This window comes from Triticum urartu, chromosome 3A, assembly GCF_056163025.1.
Source record: "Triticum urartu cultivar PI428250 chromosome 3A, HENAU_Tu73, whole genome shotgun sequence".
NCBI classification, from domain to species: Eukaryota; Viridiplantae; Streptophyta; class Magnoliopsida; order Poales; family Poaceae; genus Triticum; species Triticum urartu.
In genome coordinates this window covers 127178626-127193203 of record NC_141875.1, presented here as the reverse complement: position 1 = coordinate 127193203, position 14578 = coordinate 127178626, and the positions used below count along the sequence as shown (strand labels likewise).

At 46.9% G+C, this 14578-nt stretch overlaps 1 protein-coding gene across 1 annotated transcript; it reads right to left on the bottom strand.

The window, feature by feature from the left end:
- Positions 1-11984: 11984 nt before the first annotated feature.
- On the bottom strand, positions 11985-13336 carry LOC125548156 (ervatamin-B). Its single transcript, XM_048711831.2, has 2 exons — positions 12832-13336; positions 11985-12747 (listed from the first exon to the last, which is right to left on the bottom strand). Exons 1-2 carry the CDS (start codon positions 13295-13297, stop codon positions 12152-12154), a joined length of 1062 nt encoding a protein of 353 aa, XP_048567788.1. The 5' UTR covers positions 13298-13336; the 3' UTR covers positions 11985-12151.
- Between the last annotated feature and the right edge of the window lie 1242 nt (positions 13337-14578).

The window sequence follows — 14578 nt, the reverse complement described above, 5'->3', positions numbered from 1 at the left end:
ATGGGCCTAGGTAGCATGATCAACGTTAAAATGGTGGTTCAACAACCAATAGTCTAAGAACGAACTATCGACCATCAACTTCAAAGCAATAGGGTTGTTAGAAGTACAAAATCCACGCAGTACCATTCACTTGTTGGAATCCCGGTTAGAACCAACACGGGGACCAAGAAAGAAAGGTGATGGTGAGAAGTATTACCTGTATCAAGAATCCTTAAGAGGTGATGAAATCCTCACGACTTTCTTGACAATAAAGATGGTAATACTCCAAGGTAAAGAAGAACAATGCGGGATAGCAAGGAACTCAAGGTATAACACAAAACACGAACAAGTTTGTTCTGGAGGGAAGTCAATAAAGTGGTCGATGGTAACACAAATCATCGAGGGCAAGGATGGTATTTATCATCATGAACTCAATTGATATCTTGGAAGAGCTCGGAATGCTGATGATGATCACGACACATTTGTCGAGAGATTTCATGAAGATGTAATCAATCAGTGATGACATCTAGTCAAACGAATGATAAACGGAAGGTTATTGGAACCATGGTTACGACACAAACTCGAAATCAAGCTTGCGGTTCAAGGCGAAATGATATGATGAGGAAAATCGACGTAAGCTTAGCTCATCGTCAAGAATTGTGCTCCGTGAAGAAGGGCCAAGTAGCACAGTTAAAATTTAGCACCGTGATGATATAGCCGATCAGGCTAGGAATGACTTAAGTGATTATTAACTCGTAAGCAACAACAATTATTTAAGAGTTATTGAACCAGAGTGCGGAATCGATTCACTTATTGGTGTCCTCGGTTGATGACAACCCAGAACCCGGGAAAATTGGAGTCAGTGAGAAATAATAGTTGATGAAGAACCCATAAGAAGTTATGCAGTTCCATGATAATCTCGAGATACCAGGGGGTAATACTCGACGACAGGTCAAAGTAAAGGTTGGACTGGTGTATTGATCTACAGAAAACAAGTGCTTAAACTAGCCCGAGAAATGGGATCAGAGAAGAACATGGTCGGAACCACGATTGCAGAAGGCCAGATCCCAGATATAAGATGAACTTCTACCAAGGGAATAATTAATTAAAGAGAAGCTTTAATGGTAAGATCTACATCATGTCCATGGGCATGAACACAAAGTTCAAGGTCGACTCCCACTTCTTCAATGCATAACCTTTCATTCATTGCTCTAGGTAAAAATGATCTTAGTGTCAAAACCTACCTGGTGAATTACCAGAGGAGTATGACCCGTGAAAACTTTCGGGTTCACACAGATTAAGGAAGACATAGGTTCAACCCATCGGGGCTTCTTAGAACATATACCATGAACTTCAGGAGTAAATAACACAAGCTCAAAAGTAGAGCATGGATGACAAAAGTAGAGTATACAATTTACCAAGGGCATTATGTATTAGGTAAAGAACTCACAAGAATTTTGGTTGTGGAGGACATTGTTAGAAAATAACCCGGCAATGGGTATGGCGGTCCACAACGGGGCTGATGTGAGTATCGGTACTCAATCAAAGGAAGAAGGAATGCCAAGGCATCGGATTATAGAAACAACTGACTAATTCAAAGCTTAATGCAAAGAAATTTTATGATTCCCAAATCAAGGGATCAGAAGCAATCGTTTTGATCAAAAATGAATAAGTTCAATAGACTTAGAAGCAGAAATGATGAAGGCATTGATTGGTCAAGAACCAACTCATATCCAAATGACGTCTGAGCCGGAAGTATGAATCCTAGGATTCGACTGAGGAATGCGGGCATCCTCAACATATTGAATCAACGGACTTAAAATGATAAAGACAAGGGAGGCCAATAAGATTACGAAACTTATCGGATTAACCACAATTTAAGAAAGCGAGAATTTCAAGAGCAATAGGCTGCTCGGGATTTTCGAAAGATCGAATATTATTTCGAAGACCTTAGTGAAACACATAAACAACGGGGAAAGAACAGATATCTGGTAAGTGCGAGGAATTATCCGTAGGGGGTATTCATGTGGCAAGAACTGCAAGGCAGTGGGCACAAAGTATACTCGAAACATTATAGAGAATTTTGGGTTATCTTGTAACAACAAGATCAACTGGGAATAAAAGTAAGAACGACAGGTGTAAGTATTTATCCATAGGGATATTTCGGTGGAAGGGAATTGCAAAAACAACAGGCACAAGGTCTCGAGAGAATATCAAAGTGTATCTTCGAAATCTTCTAGTGCAGCCAGCGATCATCTGGACTGAAGGGGCTCTCCGGGAGAAAGTATTTTCGAGAACCTAAAGTTAGATTTTAGTAAAAATCGTTTAACCCGAATAGAAGAGAGTTTAGAATCCCAGAGTAAGGATCGAGGAGTAAAAGATCCTAATACCACCCAATGGCGACGTGGGCCCATGGGCCGCACAACCATGTTAGTAAAAGTTTTGCAATGTCTAGACTCGACTTCGGCCAAAGAGTATGGAAGGGGGATTCCTACAGGCAGTCGCCTCTGATACCAACTTGTGATGCCCCCGATTTAATCATACACTAATCATACACGCAAACGTGTACGATCAAGATCAGGGACTCACGGGAAGATATCACAACACAACTCTACAAATAAAATAAGTCATACAAGCATCATATTACAAGCCAGGGGCCTCGAGGACTCGAATACAAGAGCTCGATCATAGACGAGTCAGCGGAAGCAACAATATCTGAGTACAGACATAAGTTAAACATGTTGCCATAAGATGGCTAGCACAAACTGGGATACAGATCGAAGGAGGCGCAGGCCTCCTGCCTGGGATCCTCCTAACTACTCCTGGTCGTCGTCAGCGGGCAGCACGTAGTAGTAGGCACCTCCGGTGTAGTAGGAGTCGTCGTCGAAGGTGGCGTCTGGCTCCTGGGATCCAACATCTGGTTGCGACAACCAGGTAGAAGGGATAGGGGGGAAAGAGGGAGAAAGCAACCGTGAGTACTCATCCAAAGTACTCGCAAGCAAGGAGCTATACTACATATGTATGCATTGGTATCAACTGGAATAAGGCTATTATATGTGGACTGAACTGCATAAAGCCGGGATAAGGGGGGATAGCTAGTCCTTTCGAAGACTACGCTTCTGGCAACCTCCGTCTTGCAGCGTGTAGAAGAGAGTGGACTGAAGTCCTCCAAGTAGCATCGCATAGCATAATCCTAACCGATGATCCTCCCCTCGTCGCCCTGTGAGAGAGCGATCACCGGTTGTATCTGGCACTTGGAAGGGTGTGTTTTATTAAGTATCCGGTTCTAGTTGTCATAAGGTCAAGGTACAACTCCAAGTCGTCCTGTTACCGAAGATCACGGCTATTCGAATAGATTAACTTCCCTGCAGGGGTGCACCACATAACCCAACACGCTCGATCCCATTTGGCCGGACACACTTTCCTGGGTCATGCCCGGCCTTGGAAGATCAACACGTCGCAGCCCCACCTAGACCAACAGAGAGGTCAGCACGCCGGTCTAAACCTAAGCGCCCAGGGGTCTGGGCCCATCGCCCTTAGCACACCTGCACGTTGCGTGGGCGGCCGGAAGCAGACCTAGCCTAGTAGGCATTCCAGTCCAATCCAGCGCGCGCCGCTCCGTTGTTGACGTCACGAAGGCTTCGGCTGATACCACGACGTCGAGTGCCCATAACTGTCCCCGCGTAGATGGTTAGTGCGTATAGGCCAGTAGCCAGACTCAGATCAAATACCAAGATCTCGTTAAACGTGTTAAGTATCTGCGAACGCCGACCAGGGCCAGGCCCACCTCTCTCCTAAGTGGTCTCAACCTGCCCTGTCGCTCCGCCTCAAAGTAACAGTCGGGGGCCGTCGGGAACCCAGGCCCACCTCTACCGGGATGGAGCCACCTGCCCCTTCAGCCCCCATCTCCGAACAGTATCACAGGTAAGGTAACTGTGTAAAGTATCTTGTATATGCCCGTGGTCACCTCCCGAAGTGATCACGGCCCAGTAGTATAGCATGGCAGACGGACAAGAGTGTAGGGCCACTGATGGAACACTAGCATCCTATACTAAGCAGTAGGATAGCAGGTAATGGTAACAACAGTAGTAGCAAGGATAGGCTATGCATCAGGATAGGAATAACGGAAAGCAGTAACATGCTACACTACTCTAATGCAAGCAGTATAGAGAAAAGAGTAGGCGATATCTGTTGATCAAAGAGGGGGGGGCTTGCCTGGTTGCTCTGGCAAGAGAGAGGGGTCGTCAACACCGTAGTCGTACTGGGTAGCAGCGGCGTCGGTCTCGGTGTCTAGCGAGAGAAGAGGGGGAAGAAACAATAAATATAATGCAAACAAATGCATGACGATGCATGACATGACAAAGCGTGGTGCTAGGTGTGTCCTAACGCGGTATTAGGTGATACCGGTGAAGGGGGATAACATCCGGGAAAGTATCCCCGGTGTTTCGCGTTTTCGGACAGATGAACCGGAGGGGGAAAGTTGCGTGTTCGCTATGCTAGGGATGCGTGGCGGACGAACGGGTTGCGTATCCGGACTCGTCTCGTCGTTCTGAGCAACTTTCATGTACAAAGTATTTTCATCCGAGTTACGGATTATTTTATATTAATTTTCAAAGTTTTAAATGATTTTCTAATTTCTGGGTTTAATTTAATTCGAAACTAAATTAGTATTTAAATGCTATGGGTACACAGAAAGTGTACCCAGAAGTGTGCACCTGAGGCTGACAGGTGGGGACAGTTGACTAAGTCAACTACCCAGTCACTAGGTCCAGTCAGCAGTTGATTGGTCAGCTTGACTAGTCAAAGGGATCTAGTGGGACCCCCTGTCAATGACTAGGCTAGTCCAGTCAGCAGTTTGACTTGGTCAATCTGGACAAGGGGTCCACCTGTCATTGGCTGATATTTTAACAGATCGTTTTTAATGGGATAATTACTTGACGGGGCCCCTGTCAGTGAGTCACCATTTTTTTACAGATTTTATTTATCCAAAAAAAACATTAATTAGAGAGGTGGGGGCCGGTGTCAGGGAGTCAGGAGGTGGTTAGCTCATCCCTAATGAGGCCACGTAAGTGGCTAACGGCGGTGATGGCAGAATGCGCCGGCGGCGGCCATACAGAGGACTCCGGCCACTGTTTGGCCCGGGGACGGTTCCCACGGCACGTGCTCGATGTCGCGCGTCGACTGTTAACCGCGGCTCGTGCGGGGGCTACCGGAATCGACGGGGGCGACGGCGTGCAGTGGAGGTGACGTTGGAGAGCGCGGAGGGAGGCGGTTGCAGGGGCGGCCCGAGCGGCAGAGCTCTGGCGGGCGCGCGGTCACGGGACAGAGGCTGGGCACGGGCGCAGTGAGGGCGCCGTGGCGGTGCGGGAGTAGCAGCCGTGGCTACGTGGCGCGCACAGGCGCGCGGGGGGGGGAGGCGAGCGGGCCACACGGCAGCGCGGGCGACAGCAGGGGAGCACGGCGGGAGCTAGCGGGTGCAGGCCACAGGCGGGGCACGGCGAGCAAGGGGACCGGAGGAGAGGAATCTCACGAGGGGATGTAGGGCCCGGGCAGTGGGGGTCGAGGAAGAAGACGGGGACGACGCAGTCTGGCGGGGAAGCGACGCCGACGAGGTAGCGGGCGATCCGGTGGTGGCGGCGTCGAGCAGCGATGGGGTGGGGGCCCCGAGCATTGGGCACCAGTCAGGAGGAGGTGAGGACGGGGTAGCGACCGGGCCGCCGGCGACGAGGGCGGCAAGGGGATGAGCGGCGATGGCGGGGAAGCACCGAGTGGCGTCGGGGTCGAGCCCTCGATCTCGATCCAGATCGAGGGGGGAGTGGGCGATGTGGGGGGAGGAGTGGGGTAGTGCGGTCGGGTTAGGGTTTCGGTCGGGTTGGGGGGTTAAGTGGTGCTGGGGCCGGTTGGGCCAGTGAGCTGGCCGGCTGGGCCGTTGGCCCAGTTGGCCAGGGGGCCTTTTTTTGTATTTTAGTTTTCTATCCTTTTATGTATTTTATTTCCTTTTTTTGTTTTATTTTGTTCCTCATTGTATTTTAGTTTTGTAAAGTACAAAAATAATCCCTAAATTGGTAATAGAAATTATACCACTGCCACAATTAATTTGGCACCTAAATATATTAGTTTGTAATCGTTTATCATTTTAAAAGCATTTAAATAATTGTGTTTGCTACTGTTTTAGTTTATTTAGTGCATTTAAATATTTTATTAAATGATGATTTCTTCACCAACGTTTATTATGGATTATTTGACACATTAGGAACAATTTAGTTTTGACTTTTGAAAACTTTAATTGTTTTGACTTTAATTCCAATTTGAATTTGGTTTGGTTCCGAGCTAACACGAGATTATCAACAATAATCAAGGTGACGTGGCACCATTACCAGAGGGTTACTGTAGCTTGATTACCCGGGCGTCACATCTGCTTTGGAAACACTGATGCACATACTCATAAGCCCAGGCCAAGCAATCTTGAATGCATCTGTTGTTCAGAAAACCATATTGATTCTTATGCACTAGTTTTAAGATAACCTTCTTTAATCTGTTGGCCAGGAGCTTAGTGATGATCTTGAGAGTACAATTTAGCAGAGAAATAGGCCTGAAATCTGATGGAGTGGAAGCATTGTCATTCTTGGGAATAAGAGTAATAAAAGAGTTGTTGATGCTCTGTAAATTGACATTCCCAACATGAAGTCATTGATGAGATTGTAAAAATCTTGTGCCACAATGTCCCAGCAATGTTTAAGGAAAGCAACATTAAAACCATCAGGCCCTGAAGATTTATCAGCTGGCATATGTTTGACCACCTTGTCAATTTCTTCCTTGGTGAAAGGAACTTCCAGCTTAGTAGGGTCATCCAGTGGATTCAGAAGTTGATGAAGTACCAATGGATTATGGGTGTCTGCCTGTGTACCCAACCTGTCTTTGAAAGCTCTGAAGAGTATAGCAGCCTTGGCCTGGTGATCATGATGTTCAAAACCTGATTCATCCTTTAACATGGCAATGCAGTTATTTCTGAACTTAATGGTGGCTTTGGCTTGGAAATATTTGGTGTTTGCCTCTCCCATCTTAATCTTTCTAATAGTGGCTCTCTGCTTCCAGTATTTTCTTTGATTCTCCAGAGTGTATGCCAGGTGAGCCTTTAGAATGTTTCTGCCATTAGTTTCTTCTTCAGAAAGAGATCTAAATTCCTCAAGATGGTCATAGCATAGGATCAGGAAGTTAGAGTTGTCAATAATCTTTTTTAAGTCAGACAGCCCTCTTGACCAATTCTTAAGTCCTTTTCTAAGCCTCTTAAATTTAGTAGCAATGATCTTGGCACTGTCTAGTTCATTAATTGGCTGATTCCAAATGTTTTGGACAATATCTCTAAATTGGTGATGTTCAAGCCAGAAGTTCTCAAATATGAAGATATTGGATTTAGGGATATGGGAACCAATGCAGAGTTTGATAGGGACATGATCTGAAGTGGTTTTGGCCAGAGGGAAGGCAAAAGTGGTAGGGTATTTGAGAATCCAAGTTTCAGAAGTGAAGCACCAGTCCAACTTTTCAAGAAGAGGAGCATCCTGCATGTTGCTCCAAGTGAAATTCCTTTGAGAGGGATTTCAATTAGGGCTTGTCTACTGATGGCCTCATCGAAGGAAAGCATATCATTAATGTTCCCTCCATCTCTGTTCCTGTTATGAGGATATCTAATGTAGTTAAAATCTCCCAATACAATCCACTCAGTATCATCTGGCACTTGAAAGTTTTGAAACCATTCAAGGAAAACTATTCTCTCATTTTGCTGGCATGGTCCATAAACATTAGATAGGATCCAGGAGTCTCCAGTATGCTTGGAAGTGAAATGAATGGAGATGGAGAAGTCATTGATGTGGAAAAGTACCCCAGAGAAAACCTGATCATTCCAAGCAACAAGAAGGCCTCTAGAGGCCCCAACTGAAGGCAAGAATTCAAACTTAGAGAAGCTTCTAGGACAGAAATTTTTGAGAAAGAAAGGATCAATGAGCTCTTTTTTAGTCTCTTGAAGACAAAGGATGGAGCATTTGGACTCATCAATCTTGTTAGAGATGGCAGTCCATTTTTAGGGTCTCCTAGACCTCTAATATTTCAGTTTAGGATGGACCAATCTCTGGCTTGCGGAGGCATGGGAAAACCACTTGACAGAACTCATAAAACAAAGCCAAACTAGGCTTGCCAGGTTTTAATAGAGCAGCTAAACCATTCATGGTTACAAAAGAGAGGTTCTGGGAATAAAAGAGAGGATCAGAATAGCTTAAGTACATAGATATCACAAAATGCAGCTTTCTCATAACACAAAAGTATTCTAACTCCCAAGCTGTGAGAGGAGCTCTAAACTTCAGACCCACATCTTCTTCTTGTCCTTGGCCTTCTTGTCTCCCTCCAGAGATGGACCACCAGACTGTCCCTTCTTGACTTTCTTATTCAGCAACTCCACAGTGGTGTCCTTCTCAGAAACCTTGCAAAAGGAGGTATTCAAACTCTTAATGATCTTTGCTGAAAGTACTGGTGGAGCTGCATGACATGCAAGACATTCTTTGTCTCTACACACAGATTTTTTGAAACCTTTAGAAAGTTTTTTCAATCTACAGCTCCTTCTTACCTCTGTTTCCACCAGATGTACATTGTACTTTCGCTTTCTGTTATTGTGGAGAGCAGATATTGAGGAGGCTGAGATAGGTTCAGGGCTGCCCTGCTCAGCAGAATGTGAGTTATCATTCCCTTGAGTTTCCTGAGAAGGGAAGGATAGAATGCATACAAGTGAGTTATCCATGGGGCACTTATCAGGGATAGCAAAAGGCAAAGTGGTTGGGCAGGTAGATGATTGTAGAATGATGTCCCAAACAGTGGAGGATATAAACTTAGTAGCCCAATCAAATTTATCAGGAGATAAAAGAATAACTGCCAGAAAGTTGATCCAGTCTGTAGGTACCTGAATGACTTTGGTACTATCAGGAGTAGGGCCAAAATGTTTCTGCCAGATAAGAGAGCCTTCTCTGCCTAGCAAAGCCTCCCCATTGGGAGGAAGATCTGAGTGTTTACTAGCATCCTCTTTGTTCTGGTCCAGAACTATGTGTTAAGTATCTGAGCATATAGAAAGATTCTGATTAGCATAAATGGGGTCTGGAAAACCTGGGGCAGCAGACATGTCAAAGTGTGCCAAGTCACCTGAAACAACTTGGTAAGCAACATGCTCCTTGTCAGAATTATCAATCAGTCCATGCAACTCTGGGTGATGCAACAGAACTTTCTCAGAAATTTCAGGTGCAAGGTGAGGATCAGATTTAGTTTGCAAGCTATTGATTTCCTTCTCATGAGAACTGATGGCAACTGTGTGGCTAGCAGAAAGGAATTCATTGATCATAGGGTCCTCCACAGTATCTCTGTGGATACAGGCAGATTGTGGATGGAAGGACTCCAGCAGAGGATCTGGTGCAAGTTTCAGCAGAGGAGCAGCAACCACCACAGGCACATGGGTCTCCAGGTCAGGTAAATGGGCCACACGTTCTTGGGCTGCTACTTGATGTTGGGCCAAAGGACTGGGGCTGGACCATGTGGAGGAGCATCCAAGTTCAAATCTGGGATAATAGGCTCTATTTGCGCCAAGGGACCGATGGCAGAGTTACCAGAGCTCATGCTGTTGTCAGTCGGTGCCAAAGAGATAGTAATGCTACTGTGAGCCACCAGAGCCATATGTTCTTCTGCCAGAGGTTCCATCAGATCCTAGAGTTCCATGAATTCACCAGCATGTAGTTCAATGCCTGCTTCTTGTGGCATAGCCCAGTGTCCCCAACCTGGCAAATCTTCCTGCTCATCCTCCTCCTCCATGGGATTGTTCTCATCCTCGGGTTGAGCTTCAGCCAAAACAACATCAGGAAGAATGTCAAGCCCAAGTTGCAGGTTCAGGTGATTCTGTGGTTGGATATGCCCATGAACATCATCATTCTCATGTTGTTGCAGAGGACCAAGGAAATGATTGTGCTGGTTTGGGTGGAAATTGGCCATAGGAGGGGCAGGGTGTGGGTTTCCATTTGGATCAATGGGGTCCTCATCTGGAGCTTCCTCACCAAGAATCTACTGCAGAATGACCACATGCATTGTCAAAGAATCTGTCTGAAAGTCATACCCTTCTCTCAGTTCTTCCACTCTCACTTTGACCATCAAGTTTGCTCTAGTACTCCTCACTCTGTCCCAGCTCAGAAATTTGCCAAACTTACTCACAACATTGTTCACCTCCTGAATATTGCGCCGGTCAAATGGGTACCCGAATAAAAGAAGCCACACATCTCTGTTCATCACCAACCTCCTCCAGTTCAGACCCTTATTGTGGGGTTGGAAAATGACATGCACATCGGTAAACTGATGGGGTCCATTAGCAACCAAAGCATCTCGATCAAAGACACTATTGAACTTAACATACGCTTGACCAAAAGGGCATGGCTCAATATCTGAAAACCCCAGCTGCTTGTCATTGAGAAAGTCAGATAATACCTCTCTGATGGTATCGAACGCCACAGGAAGATTCGACATAGGGACAATGGATGCAATCGCCCATTCTTCGTGGGTCGCCGGCGCCGCCCCATTGATGACCTTAATCCTCGCAGGCTGGCCCGCCACCTCAATGCTATGGCGATTGGGTGGGATGAAGGGCGCTGGATCGAAAGGGAAAGAAGCCATCACTGAACTGCAGAGCTCCGGTGGAGAGGATGAGAGGGGGAGGGATGCGGAGCGACGGATGGTAGCAGCTTGGAGACGATGGGAAACCAGGGGAGAGCTGCGGTGAATGCTACCAACCCGGAGTGAAAGTAGAGGAGAATTAAGTTGATTGGACTGATTGGTCGGCGTGGCGACGACATGATTAGTCACAATTGCGGGAACAGTGAAAGGTTGCCTCAGAATTGCGATCGCCGGGCGATTTGGTGGATTGGGCTCGGTGACAGGGTTGACTGGGCCGCGTCCAGAGATAGAAAAACAATCCTTCTCGATGTGGCCCCATTTTTTGCAATGGAGACACTTGATACGGTTTGTGCATGCCGGCCTGCTATGGCCCGTTAAGAGGCAGCGAACGCAAAATGCAGATGGGCCAGTTTGAATAGGCGATGATCCCGCCCTATGAGCAGTAACTGCAGCATTGATCGCAGTTGAATGTGAATCCCGCGGATCACGTTGATGTTGATCCCGAGAAGATCTAGGAGCTGCTGAACGAGATTGATCGTAGGAAGGAGGTGATCTAAGAGCTTGAATGTATGATTTCCTAGGATGGTTACGAAAGATATGGGTCCATTCATCTTCCTTCTCTTGCAAATATTGATCAAGCTCCCAGCATGAGTTCGGTCCACCGTTGCCCCAGAGAAGAAAATTAACGTTAAGAAGAGGAATAGAGATGTTACCGCCCTTGATGATTGAGAATCCAACTTCCTTAGAAGAGACCGGAAATTTGAAAGACCAGTTTTGAAGCAGATGAACTTTGAATAGAGAAGCTCGGCCACCAAAGCAGGAGAGAAGAATGGTGCTTACGGATTCCTCAGTGAGGCGAATCTTGGATCTGGTGAATTCAGCAACTAGGAGAAATTCCTCCATATCCTTACCATCTTCGAAGTTGATGGGAACACCCCACTTTCTCCATACCTCCGCGGCGAAGTCTTGGCCGATGTCAAAATTCAGATCTGCTAAAGCCATGATGAGAAGGAGGGATCGTAGATGGAGAGCGCACGACTATGGGAGAGTGGCCACAGCGTCCGGAGTGGACCACAGCGCTGGGGTGGCCGCCGTGGCCGGAGTGGCCAACGGCGGGGGCTAGGCGTGGGAGGCGCTAGGCGTGTGCTCTCCTAGTTGTTCTCATCATGGTAATTAGAGGTTCGCCATGGATGTGGCCACACCAAAGGTTTTTCGTTATTCTTGTATGAATTTCAAAGTCGAGGTAAAGAGACTTTTTAGTATCTCTAGAAAAAACTTATATTTAGAAACGGAGGGAATATTAATTTTTTAGGTAAACACAATCAATATTTTATTTTACATTATCAAAATGATATGGGAAACAATACTGTATCACACAACCACCGATCACTCTTATCCATCCGTACGATCGATGCACTAAACGTAAGCAAGTATTGCGCGCACGCAAATTTAAAAAGCTCCACCGGCGAGCCGGCGTCGGTCAAGCTGTTGGGTAGAAGGGCGAGGTGGCGAGGCCGCAGGTGCCCGTCGGCCAGAAGACGTCCTTGGCGAGGTAGATGTATCCCTGGTCGCCCCAGTCGTTGCTCCACGAGTTCTTGGCGATCCAGAACTTCTCACCGAACTCCTCGCAGTAGCCGACAATGGTGACGGCGTGGTTGACCCTCGCGGCGTCGGCGGAGCAGGGGCCTCGGAAGATGCCACCTGAGTAGAACTGGAACTCCCAGGTGCTGGCGTCGATGTACACCGTCACGGGCTGCCGCGCCACGGCCAGCGCCAGCTGCCGCTCGTCGTTCGGCGGCACGGCCTTGAATCCCTTGACGGCCGCCTGTTGGTCGAACAGCAGCTTGTCCACGTCACAGGTGCCCTTGAAGCCGCTGTACGGGTACCTCTCCTCGGACGTGATGCCGCCGCGGGAGGCCACGAGGCCCAGGGCAGTGTCAGTGCGGCCGCCGCTGCAGCCGCTGCTACCGGTGTCGCAGTCCACGAGCTGCTGCTCCGACAGCGACACCAGATTGCCGGTCCTGATCTTGTTCATGCCCTCGATGGCCGCCACGGCCGCGAATGCCCAGCATGACACTGCCACATACACATGTCCGTTACTCTACAAGAACTGACCAACATATAAAGTTACCTGAGCAGGAGTTTGCTAGCTTGACTTACAGCAGGAGCCCTGAAACTTGACGCCGGTGACGGCGCCGCTCGAGCGCCAGTCAACGCAGCACGGCTTCCAGGAGTCGTAGGGGAGCGGGGAGGGACGCTCTGGGGTGAAGACGGAGTTGTTGAACCCGGTGAACTGCTCGGCGACCTCGCTGGGGTTGAGGTCGCCGAATCTGTTCATGCCAACACTGACCGTGGTGACGGTCTGGGGCCCGAACCCGCCGACGACGGCGTTGACGGTGGTCTGGCTGGCGAAAGCGCCGATGGAGTTGGTGTTCGTTTTGAATACCTGGAACCGCTTCTCCTTCTCCTCGGGGGTCGGGTAGCGCTTCGAGTATTTGGTTTGCCACCTCGTCCACCTGGACCTCACCTCGGATTCCGGCAGCTCCCACGCCGCCGCGGTCAGCGACGCCTGCAGGAGGCAGGCGATGCCCAAGAGCAGGACAAGGCAAGGCATGGAAGAAGTCATATTGATTGATTAACTTGGGCTGTGTGGAAATGCATGCGCCGGAGCTAATGTTTATATAGGCGCTTTGGTGATGCGTGTGGGTTAGCACGTCGTTGTGGCTGCAGGCTTAGTCAGTAGTTGTGGCCACCGGAGCTAATCCTTGAAGATGACTATGGGTCATGGAGGTGTCAGCTGAGCTTCTCCGTCGGTCGACGGTCAGTACATGGTAGGATGGTTCAATTTTATTTTTGTAGGGTAATGATGGGAAAGGCTTTACATGTGCAATTATCTCATCCTATGTGTTGTTATGATTCGTGTCCACTGAACAAGCAAAATGTTTTCATTTATAAAAATAATAATTCGTGGCACTAAGTTTATTACGTACTTCCTCTGTAAAGAAATATAAAAGCGTTCTGATCATTTTACGGAGAGAGAGTACACAAACATATGCTACCTCTGTCCCATAACATAAGAAACGTCTTACATTAAAGGATAAAAAGAGTAGTTTGTTTTACAAATACATCTTGTATTTTTACGTTGCATATGTAAGAAAACTATGTTGGGATAGTGAACATTTCAGTTTTCGCCTATTCTAAGAAAATTATGAGGCATGCGTACACACAATCGACATCCCTCGGATTGGGTTGAGGCATTATTCCAAATTTCTCAAGTATATGGGTGTGCTTTTCTGGGTACTTTGTCATTGCGGGACTACTGATTCGTGCTGCCTCTCATAAATATCTGCTCTCAACTACTAACTCTGACGTTCGATAGTAGTCTAAATAAGTAAAGTTGTTGTGCTTTTCGGAAGACACGACAAGACCAAACAGAGACTAAATCATACTAGAAGGTATTTGTTTAGTATTTCCGTTTAGATTATGCCTCTTTAGAGTTATCGAATATGCTAGTGATTGCTCGTCCCTGTTCTTTCTTGAGGAAAAAGTGACTACAAAAACAGTAGGGGGACTATGTACTGCATATGCAGTAAGTTCATAAACTGGGTTTTAAATTTCTTATTTGATCAAATTGTTGAAAAGATAGTGCGAGATTTGGTCCAATCGTTTGAACCCTTTCACCACAATTTTTTTCCTTCTCATTAGGCTAGGGCTTGAAATGCAATGTATAGATTTTAACTAAACTATTTTATATTACTTTGACTGTTCAAAACCAACCATACTTTTCCTACTTCTAGACATAATAGTTGTTGAATATTTGAGCAACTTTTCAATTAATTTTAATCAAGAAAAACGGTAGATACATATAACCTCGTACACATAGACCTAGCCTTTACGCGTCTCTCCT